The 12,060-nt window shown below is 35.2% G+C and overlaps 1 protein-coding gene across 3 annotated transcripts in view; it reads left to right on the top strand.

Annotated features, from left to right (window-relative positions):
- The window catches only part of COL11A1 (collagen type XI alpha 1 chain), a 209,532-nt gene that overhangs the window by 190,667 nt on the left and 6,805 nt on the right, over positions 1-12,060 (top strand). For all 3 annotated transcript variants that reach the window (XM_053591954.1, XM_053591955.1, XM_053591953.1), the window contains 7 exons: positions 2,576-2,629; positions 3,791-3,898; positions 4,723-4,776; positions 4,886-4,921; positions 5,016-5,069; positions 6,665-6,914; positions 11,393-11,505. In XM_053591954.1, coding sequence (XP_053447929.1) covers positions 2,576-2,629; positions 3,791-3,898; positions 4,723-4,776; positions 4,886-4,921; positions 5,016-5,069; positions 6,665-6,914; positions 11,393-11,505 — 669 coding nt within the window. The remainder of the gene's footprint in view (positions 1-2,575; positions 2,630-3,790; positions 3,899-4,722; positions 4,777-4,885; positions 4,922-5,015; positions 5,070-6,664; positions 6,915-11,392; positions 11,506-12,060) is intronic.

Below are 12,060 nucleotides of genomic sequence, written 5' to 3'. Positions count from 1 at the left end.
AATAATCCAGACGACTCAGTTTGATCAAAATAATTCAGACTCACAGAGAAATCATATGAACAGTTTGCCTTTGCTGCTTGGGGCCTTAGCTATTGCTGGTAGCAGTGACTTATTTAAATTGTCTTGGCCCTAATTTCACGAGTCACATACATACAAATTGGTTAATATTTCTGACTGCTTCTGTGGCCTGCATTTTTTAATATGTAGCTTCAGAACAAAAATTTTATTTTTAGTTTCCATCAAAGTTGGAGTACACCAATTGGTAGATTAAAAAGTTTGTTCAGGCCCGTTGCCCATAGCACAGTGGTTTACTGTGCCGGCCACGTACACCAAGGCTGGTGGATTTGAACCCAGCCTGGGCCAGCTAAGCAATAATGACAACTGCAATAGAAAAATAGCCGGGTGTTGTGGCAGGCGCCTGTAGTCCTAGCTATTTGGGAGGCTGAAGCAAGAGAAAGCTTAAGCTCAAGAGTTTGAGGTTGCTGTGAGCTGTGACACCACAGCATTCTACCAAGGGCGACATAGTGAGACTCTGTCTCAAAAAAAAAGGTTATTCAAAAGTCACCCACATGAAAATTTTCTTAGATAGCGAGGCACAAGTAAGAGTTAGTTGCTAAATTCATGCCATACTTTTCATACAAATGTAAATTAAGAAAGAAGGGTAAGTGTCATACCTGAGACTATAAACAAGCTAATGTATTAAAATAGTGGCATAGTAATATGAAAAAGTACATTTCTTTATTATTAATTTTATAAATCATTTAAATAGGAGATTCAATTTAGAATATACTGCTAAAAGTACCATCTGAGGAGTGCAATTTGGAAAAGGCTAACTCTCCCAACAAGAATTTTAAAAACTGAAAAGTTTTTGTGTAAAACCCCATTGAGCAGCCTGGAGTGAACTCTAATCAACTGATCAGAAAAAGAAAAAGAAGCCTTTGCCTTTTGATGTGTATATTTTGTAATGTGATGACAGAAGAAAATAATATTTTTCATGGAAACAACATTGGGTCAGGTCGTGAGACTTGGGGTCAAGTCTTTGTTTCTTCCATTGGCAAGCTTTGTGATCTCCCAAAATTAGTAAGTTTCTGCTTGTCTGTTTCTTTGTCAAATAAAAGGAATAGTGTCACTTGTCAATTCCTAAAATCCCATGAGAATGAAGAGCGGGAATAACTTATACCAGTTCTCCAGTATCTTCGACCCAGAAACCTAATCACCAGGGTGGTTCTGTGATCCTTTCATGTTCTTGATTTTCAAGTGTTCTGATGGCAGCAAAATATTGAGAAAGAAAATGATCAAATACCGTATGATTCGAAATAGTTATATAATGACAATCAAATTCCGCTCCAATTTGCTAATGCATTTCTGGCTCAAAGCTGGGATTTTCAGTTCAAGATTCAAGAAATTTTGACATTTCTTTTTCTTCCCAAACGCCAAGTCATGCATAAACGTTGCCGTCTCTCAGTCTCCTGTCTTCCACGTAGAAGCCCTTCCCTCTAGAAACTTTTGGAGTCTAACTCTGTCTACATTCTCAAAGACATATCTTTTTTGGTAGTTTGCTAAATTGCTTTATTGCTCTTTTGGAATATCTTTTGTCCTACCTACTAGCGTCTTCTCCTTGCCGACGGCTATCACTTTTAAAAATAGTCCTATACAATTTGCCTAAAGAATTTTGGACTTGGAACCAGATTACCAAATTTGAATTCTAGTCTTGATACAAGGAAGTTTAATGACCAGTTTCTCGAAAGTAAAAAGAACACAAATAGCTACTTCATCAGGATCATTGTGAACACTGAAGATGTATTTGTTAAGACAGTTTGGTACACTGTGTGGTCCCTTAGAAATGCACGAGGTTACTGTGATTACTAGATATTCTTAGTATATACCTCTCTGTCTACTAAGCATAGTAAAAGATATCTATTTATAAGAGAATAAGGAATAAGAATCGAAATCAGAATTCAGAAAATTGACCATCACTTAGCAGCAGTGTAGAACTCAATTTTAAGTCAGTATATATAGATATTATCTCCTTATTCTATAAAATATCAGGGAATCATTTTGAGAATTGCAAATATAGTTCTACTGAAATAAACACAGAACAGTGTGTTGAAACATTCGTCAAAAACTTTTCTGTGGTTATCAAATATTCATTGACTGTCAAAAGTTTATCGAATTTTAAAAAAAATTTACTGAAATACTTTAACACTTAACATTTGTTTTGCATAGAAATTTTTGATTGGTTAGATATATAATTTGAAAATCCCTTTCCAAATAAGTGTAATTTAAAGTGTACACTTTGCTCTCAACTAAAAAGCCATGTAAATTATGTCTTATTTTTAACTTCAGTTTATTTGATCAAAATTACAAGTATTATGCTTTAATATGACATTTACAAATTAAACTGTAATATTTTAATTACATTTATTTAGATTCTTATAAAATAAATTAACACTCATCATTATTTTTGAACTTCAAATTACCAAAACCAAAGTAGCTCTGTGACTAGTAATATGATTCTCTTATTCCTATTTACGCTATTTTTATTTGTCTTTTTTTTTTTCTAATTATTATTTAGGGACCTCCTGGTTTACCAGGTCTTAAAGGTGACCCTGGCTCCAAGGGTGAAAAGGTAAGAATAAAAGCATGTATATAAATTTATTGTACTAACAGTAGAAGCAATTAACTTCGCCGACTAAAACCATTGAAAAGGGAATTTACAACGGTATCATTGCCATTTTAATCATGGAAAAAGCTTTGCATCCTTGGCATCTCACAAATATTTAGAGAAGGGAAAATATGCAAAAAGTAAAAAATGTACCAGAATTCAGTGTTCTGCCTTCTCAGTGTTTCTTTTCAGGAACCATATGGAGAAAGCGTATGGTTATACTAAAATAACTATTCAGAAAATAAACAAATGAAATAACAAAAATACCCATTTTTATGTTTTTAACCATGAAAATAAAACTAAAAATATCTTTTAAAAAGTAGTATGAGCTCCTAGAATTTATACTGAGTTGTACCAGTTAGAAAAAAATAAGCCTTTTAAATAATGACATTAATATTGTTTGTATTTAAAATCTCTGAAAGTATTTAAAAGACACACAGAATTGCTAAAGAATGGATCATTCATATTTAATGAGATGCAAATTAGAATCAGGAGTTTTTTGCTTGTTTATTTCACCCATATTATATATAGTCATTACTGGTCTTTTATTTTACTTATTTATTTATTTTTTGAGACAGAGTCTCACTTTGTTGCCCTTGGTAGAGTGCTGTGGCATCACAGCTCACAGCAACCTCAAACTCTTGGGCTTAAGCGATTTTCTTGCCTCAGCCTCCCAAGTAGCTGGGACTACAGGCACCCACCACAATGCCCGGCTAGTTTTGATTGTAGTCATTGTTGTTTAGCAGGCCCTGGTTGGATTTGAACCTGCAAGCTCAAGTATATGGCTGGTTCCCTAACCGCAGGCACTGAGTCCATTATTGGTCTTTTAAATGAGGGAATTCCTAAGTGCAGTGAAGATGATATTTTTAGAAAGCATTTATTCCATAATACTTCCAACCTTTAATAAAGCCACCACTTCCTGAAAGCAGTAAATGATCCAGTTAGGTGACAGAAGGGAGATTCTCCCTTGTCTTCTACACGGAAGGGTGATTCTCTGTGCTTTATGAGTATATTTAATTTTTATTTTTGTGTTTCAGGAATCTAATATCCAAATTTTTATGACTAGAATTTAATAATGGTTGTAACCTAATTATTAATAAAATTTCTTTTCTCTGCCTTCCAAAGGGACATCCTGGTTTAATTGGCCTGATCGGTCCTCCAGGAGAACAAGGGGAGAAGGGCGACAGAGGACTCCCTGGAACTCAAGGTTCTCCGGGAGCAAAGGGAGATGGGGTACGTGAAAATATGGATAATTTCTTCCTGTTCCTTTTGAATAATCCACTCACATGCACTTTCCTTTAAATACGATCAAACAAGTAATTTAAAGTATCTCTCCTTCAGTCAGTACTATTTTCTAAAACCTTAGGACAAATAAAAATATGATTTAAGTTAGAAATCTTAAAAATGTATAGTTTGGTAGTAACGAAAAATGCCTGGATTAAATCTCATTACATGCAAATCTTTATTTATTTAGAGACAGAGTCTCACTCTGTTTGCCGCCCTGGTAGAGTGCCATGATGTCATCAGAGCTCACAGCAACCGCTCTTGTGTTCCGGAGATCCTATTGCCTCACCCTCCAGAGTAGTTGGAATAACAGGCACCCCTCCACCCACACTGCCCAGCTGGGGGCGCCCCTCCACCCACACCGCCCAGCTGGGGGCGCCCCTCCACCCACACCGCCCAGCTGGGGGCGCCTGTTGCTCTTGCTCAGGCTGGTGTGGTTCTCCTGAGCTCAAGCCATCCACCTCCCTCAGCTTCTCAGAGGCCTCGGACGCCAGGCATGTGACACTTTACAGGCGCACACACACACACACACACACACACACACACACACCCTCCCCACACCCGGGTATATTTAAAACAAAAAATGTATTGACATTACATTAAAATAGGAAAAAAATTCACATGCTTTTGCAAGTTATTTCTTAGATTTACAGTGAAAAAATTATAAGTTATTTTATTTTTCAATCCTTTAAATTTTTGAGCGTGTGCTGTTATGAGAATCATGACAATGGAGTTCTGAGGAAGCTATTTAAATTGGATGATTCTCTCTCTAGGGAATTCCAGGTCCTGCCGGTCCCATAGGTCCACCTGGTCCTCCAGGCTTACCAGTAAGTACAAAACAACCGAGTCTTGTAAGGTGGAGTAAAGTTACAAATATGCCAAAGATAAACAAATGCTTCAGATTTTTATCTGTGCTTTTTCCTTTGCATTTTGTAGGGTCCTCAAGGCCCAAAGGGTAACAAGGGCTCTTCTGTAAGTACTTTTTTCTCCAGCATTTTTATTTCTCAGTGATCCTGGTTAATTGCCTGTTCTCCATTTATTTCTGCTCCTTTTCTCTTTCTAACAGGGACCTGCTGGACAGAAAGGTGACAGTGGTCTTCCTGGACCTCCTGGGCCTCCGGTAAGTGCATGTTAACAAGAAGGATGTTCTGATAATTTGCATTTGGAGCATGCCAATGATTTCTCGAATTAATAACATGGACAAAAAAAGCACCTTCTTTTAAAAGTGCTGATTTTATAGGAAATGGTGACTGTATCAGTTAAGGAATCATGTCTACCTGTCAAGACTTTTCATTGATTTCACTCTGTAAGTAGACAGATACCTTAATTATATGTTATAATAACCTTGTTTTTATTAGTTTTCAAAACAACTGCATGCTTTTTTATGCTACAATTTAATGAAACCAATGATGGTATGCCACATGGATATATTTATACATGACTCTAGGAATAAAGACAGAAGTTCACTTGCTCAGCATTTTCTTTTCCTAGTGCATATGGAATAGTAATAACAAAAAAGCAATAATAAAAGCTAACATGTATTAGTACTAACATTTTCCAGGCTTCACATGGTTATTAAGGAGTAGAATTAAAATATAAATCCATGTGAAAAATGTCTAATCTTCTATCTTGAACTGAAATGTTTCCAACAATATGTGTATTAATTTGCTAGAGCTACAGTAACAAAATAGCAGAGAATAGAACTTGTGGCTTAAACAAAAGGAAAGTGTTGTCTCACAATTCTGTAGGCTGAAGTCCTAGAGCAAAGTGTCAGCAGGGCTGTCTGCTTCTGAGGCCTGTGGGGAAAGGATGTTGTCCTCACCTCTCTACCTGACTTGTGGAAGGCTGCCATCTCCCACTGTCTCTTCACATCATCTTCCCTCTGTGTGTGTCTCTGTGTTCAAACTTCCCCTTTGTTTAAGACTATCAGTCATATTGGATTAAGGCCCACCCTAATGACCTCATCATAACTAATTTTATCTTTAGGCACCCTATTGCTAAATAAGATCACTGAGGTACTGGGAGTTAGGACTTTCATGTATCAATTTTTGTGAGAACCCATATGATGTGGATTAACTATTGGTGTAGCTCGCTATTAATTCAAGGCTGGTTGCATTTCTTTTAAGTTTTCTAATTCATAAGGATTCAAGTTATGCATATTTGTGCATATTTTAAAAGTTTAATGTTTCATAATACAAATTATTATCAAGCATAATAGACAGTTCATTAGATAGTATAATGAACTGCTGAAATGCTGTTCTAAAACTCAGAGACTTTAAAATCTGAGTGTGGAGATGGGGCATATCAATGAGGAAAAATTACAAAATGAGAAAATAACATACATAACATATATCTATACAGATCTTTGCAACATCTGATTTGTATACCTACCTCAATATCTCCACAACTTTTTTTGTAAAATAACTTATAAAATTTATATATATGTATGTATATATAAACATTTTTTTTTTTTTTGTGATTTTTGGCCAGGGCTGGGTTTGAACCCGCCACCTCCGACATATGGGACTGGCACCCTACTCCTTGAGCCACAGGCGCTGCCCTATATAAACATTTTTATAAACATTCTATATCATCTTGTAGCTATGGAACAACTAAACCAACGATTGTTTCTTACACAAAACATAACCTATAATAATTAATATCTGCATAATATTTTACTTTATGAAACAATGACGTGCACAATCGTCTTTGCAGGGTCCTCCCGGTGAAGTCATTCAGCCTTTACCAATCTTGTCACCCAAAAAAACAAGAAGGCATACTGAAAGCATGCAGGCTGATGCAGAAGATAATATTGTTGATTACTGGGATGGAATGGAGGAAATATTTGGTTCTCTCAATTCACTGAAACAAGATATTGAGCATATGAAGTTTCCAATGGGTACTCAAACCAATCCAGCCCGAACTTGCAAAGACTTGCAACTCAGCCATCCGGACTTCCCAGATGGTAGGTTGATAATATATGACAAGACAAATGTGCCAAGCCTCTGAGTTACTCATGGGCATCTCATCTCATTAATTCAGTTAAAAGTTTAATACATTCTCTGAATAAAAACCAAACAATTTTTAATTTTAGTCTTATAGATGGAAAAAGTTAGTTACACTGTGTAATTCAAGATTTGCTTTGGGAAAATCCCTTATCTGTTTAATAAGGTTTCATTAAATTATGATGAAATCATGTTTGGATGATTATAGCTAATTCAAATGTATTTTGCCTTATAGTAACTATGACAGAATGGATCTTATGTGTTAACAAATATGAGCCTATTGCTATATTATTATTACCTTAAATTGTATTAGTAGGATGACTGCACTAATGTAATTAATTTATATTAACACATTAAAATAGTAATTTACATTGATATGAGTAATATGGTTATGATTAAGTTCCATAAATAATGAATATTTGGTCTATCAGTTTATCAATGCTTTGGTAAAAAGAATATTTAAGAATAGAATAGCTTAGGGCAAAAATATACCTTTCCTTGATTCACAAATAACCAGAAAAACTATGAATTGTTTACTTATTAGCAAAAATCAGGATAATTTATTATACGTACTCTTTGACAAAACCTTTAACATAAATACTGATCTGAGAAGGTAAGCATTTTAAGTCTTAGTTGGCCAAATTTGAAGAATTACTAAACTAGCAAGGGTCAAATCTTTATCTGATTTTACATCTCCCATTTTATATAGAAGTACTCTGCCTCCTCTTTTACTCCCAAGAAAATAGTTTGGCACTGTCATTCACATCCTGAATGTTACAACTGTGATCTAAATAACTCAGTGTGAGTAGAAAAATGTAATGTAATTCAGAAACAGCCACCATAAAGTAACATGTCATAAAACCTTATATTCATCAAGCACAGCCTGTTTAAACTAAAACATGGGTGATTATTACAGTTCCTACACAAACTGGTATACAAGATCTTCAAATTTATAATGTATTTATTTGAAAAAATATGTTTAGTTCAGTGATTTAAAAGAAGATTTACTTTTAAATGGCATTATTTAAGCAAAAAACTTAGATGACTTAGTTTGAGTGTATTCAGAAAATTTCCTCTTCTTCTGAATCTAAATGTACTTGACCTATCAGAAAATTTCTATTGAGTTGATATGTCATTTAGACAAGAATACAGGAAATATGATGATAGGATATGATTCTAACACTCCTGATTCAAATAAAAAAGGTATTCAATCACGAATAATTGAAAATCAAATGTATGGGGTGTCAGCTTGTATTGTGTTATGAAGCAAAATGTGATTAATTAGCACTGAGCAGTAAAGGAAAAGTGTTGTAAATTTGGGAATGATAAGTTCATTGTGGATTATTGCTCCCAGTTTCTTCTATGTGATTGGCTTATTCTTGAATGTACTAATTAATTAACTGATATATTTATTGACTGATTGAGCAATGACAGACATTCTTCAGAAATTCATAAATTGACAAAAAGAGTAATGCCCTCAAGCTTCTTTTTGTTAATATTTTTTTGTTGTTGTTATTTTTGCCCTCAAGCTTCTTATTATCTAATAGTGGAGCACACACACACAGACACAGCAGGGGTGTTTGTAAGCTGTATCCCCAACAGGCTAGAATTTCAGAAAAGGCAGGAAACTTGCAAGCAATGGCTTAGCTTAAATGTAAACTAGCTAACTTTTCTTTGTTCCAACTCACTCAGCTTACTTTTTAATTGTCCTCTTTTTCTGGGGTGCTTTCCCTTGCCAAGAATGGAGTCTTTGGTCCCCATTCTCCCAGCAGTTAGAATATATTATGTCAGGAATTTCTTTACATTGAAACCTTAAGGAGATAGCCATACTAAGAATCCAAAGGGTATTCCTGGCAGAGGGTATGACATTTGTAAAGCTTTGAAGAAAGTAGGGTCTTGGTGTTTTCAAAGAACTCAAAAAAAGCTTATTGTGGCTAAACAATAAAGAACACTCTGGGAAATTACCTGAAAAAAATTTAGAAGGAAGAAAAATGGAATAGAAGGGAGATGGCCAAGAAGCTTTCTGACTAATTTAGACAAGAGACGATGGTGCCCTGATCTAAGAATATGGCAGGGGAAACAGGAAAGGAATAAACATGAGATAAATTGAACGCTGTATCCATGGGATACTGAACCACTTTACTGAATGAAAGTATCAATAATTCACTAATGAATATCTTAAGCGAAAGAACATTTGATGATAATGTTAATGAACAAAGCAAGGTGAAATGATGCTTCTCATTTCCATATTATACAAAATTATATACTCATTAGAACCATATAAGAAATATCAGAGATATTGGTTATCTCTGGTTGGTCAAATCTTGGATGATATTTATTTTCTGGGAATTCTACTTTGTATCACACATGAATATTTTGATGGTATAATCAGAAAAAGTGTAAATGTTTTTGTGAAATATGATATTCAAGTTATCTGACAAACAGAGGTTGTTTATATACAGGTGGTAGTAGAAGGTAAAACAAGCTGAACTTGGATTTTCAGATTTCTAGTACTAAGATAAGCAATCTGAGCTTTGTAAATGTTACATTTCACGACTAGAAAGGCCAATATAATTCAAATTAATATTTGAAATGAAGTGTCAACAAGAACAATAGTAGGAAGTATAGGGGAGGAAAGAATGTTGATCCCTTTCTTCCCCATCATAAAGGTCACAGCCAACACCCCTCTAACAAACAACAGGCTAATAAAGGAATAAAGGAAAAGCATTACATGTACTTGATCATAGCTTTACATGGCACAGGCACCTTCAGAAGGAATTCCCAAAGATACGGGTGATGCCATCTAATTAAACACTTAGGTTCAATGAAGCAGAGACAGCTGTGTACAAGTGTCATTGGGCATAAAAAGGGTATGAGCTAATGGTTAATAGTTTGAATGGCAAAACCTGTCAAGGCCTTCTGTTGAGCTTCCTCTTGGCTTTTATGATGTAACATGTATTTGGTCACAGGTACGGGGCAGGACCACTCTGCAATGAGATCTTCATTTCTTTCTTTTTCTTTTTCTTTTTCTTTTTTTTTTTATTGTTGGGGATTCATTGAGGGTACACTAAGCCAGGTTACACTGATTACATTTGTTAGGTAAAGTCCCTCTTGCACTCATGTCTTGCCCCCAGATGGTGTGGCACACACCAAGACCCCACCCCTCTCCCTCCTTCCCTCTCTCTGCTTTTCCTTCCCCGCCCCCCATGACCTTAATTGTCATTAACTGTCCTCATATAAAAATAGAGTACATAGGATTCATGCTTCTCCATTCTTGTGATACTTTACTAAGAATAATGTCTTCCACTTCCATCCAGGTTAATATGAAGGATGTAAAGTCTCCATTTTTTTTAATAGCTGAATAGTATTCCATGGTATACATATACCACAGCTTGTTAATCCATTCCTGGGTTGGTGGGCATTTAGGCTGTGGCTGTCAGTTAACACGCTGAGGCTGTCAGTTAACACGCTGAAAGGCGAGGGAAGGTTAGAGTAATATTCATGGGTTTTATGGCTGTTTTTGTGGAAAAGGGCTTCTAGTATCTATGACCCACCTTAGGAAATATGATTCTAGTTTCTCTGATTTGTCTCAAAAGAGGATAAGGGATGAGAAATAGGAGGGTAGAAGAAGGTCAGAGAGAAACTCTGCCTCTGATGCCTTCCATACTGGGGGGTCTTTTTATGAGTTCCAACAGAATGAAGCAAAGTGATGGTTACATGTATATTAATTTTGTCTCACAGTAACTTTTATTAACCCAAACCTTATTGTCACTTATATAGAGAAGAACTTCATTTAATGTTACTCTCACTGTTTACCATCTTAACTCACATAAAGAGTTATGGTTATTCACATAAAATTTGCTCTGCAACACTCAATAATGGTAGTAGTAGCAGACTGCTTTTAACTATATGAAGTATTCTTTCTTCATAGGACCTCATTCCAAGAGAAAATACGTTTACTAGAAGAAGTTTTTGCTATAAAGTAAGGCAGTGTATGATCCCTGAAGCTTAGCAGATATTGTCATATCCATTGTTACACATGCACAAAGCAGGAGAAAATATATTGATTATTATAATCAAATTAACTTAAGTAGAAAATAATACTCAAGAGATTTGGGGCCAACTGCATTTGATTCCATTATGCATGGCATTTATTACACATGGATGAACAGAATGGTAATAACTTAGGAGATGATATTTAGGCTGAAATCTAAAAATCTTAGGTAAGGTGAGCAGAAATTAAAGGTGTTCCAGGTAGAACCTCCGGGGCATTTGCAAAACTTTGAGGCAGACGAGGCCCTGATATGACCGAAGACATACAAAGGAAATGATCTCTGAATATTCATCCATCTTTATTTATGTTTCTTATACAATTTCATAGCTAATGCATTTGATTTGGATATCAATGAATTCATATCTGTTTTTTGCTACCTTTCAGGTGAATATTGGATTGATCCTAACCAAGGATGTTCAGGAGATTCCTTCAAAGTTTACTGTAATTTTACATCTGGTGGTGAGACTTGTATTTATCCAGAGAAGAAATCTGAGGGAGTAAGTACCAATCTGTTTTGGTGGTGAATGTTGACAGTTCCTGCCATGTTTTTGCAATATTGAACTAAACAGGAAAATTACACTGTCATATTTTCATTTATCTGCTTTTCTTATGGGGTAATTAGAGCATTTCATTTGCATAAACATGAATAAAGCACCACAGTGATGTGCAGAGTTAACAAATCCTTCTCTCCTTTATTTTGTACCCAGATGTTTTCTTCATGCACCTGCTTTCTCTCTAAAACTCTGTGGCTTTCCATGACGCAGCACAGCTGAAGCTCAAATTTCAGTGCAACATATACAGTATTCTTCTGCCCAATTGTCACATGGTAGAACTCACAGCTGCATATTATCCCCCAAATATCTAATTTTATAAGGAATTGATCTTTTAAAATAAGAATATTCCCTGTACTTACAATTTTTTTGAGTAGTCCCTTTAAACAGATCCCTTTATTTTTGCCTAACAGTGTCAATATACTTGGATCCTGTAAGCTAAATATAGAAAAGGTTTTTCACTAGTATAATATTATTATTCAAACATTTTATTTGAAGCAT

The sequence above is a fragment of the Nycticebus coucang genome, chromosome 5 (genome assembly GCF_027406575.1).
Source record: "Nycticebus coucang isolate mNycCou1 chromosome 5, mNycCou1.pri, whole genome shotgun sequence".
NCBI lineage: Eukaryota > Metazoa > Chordata > Mammalia > Primates > Lorisidae > Nycticebus > Nycticebus coucang.
This window is presented reverse-complemented; position numbering and strand designations above follow the sequence as displayed.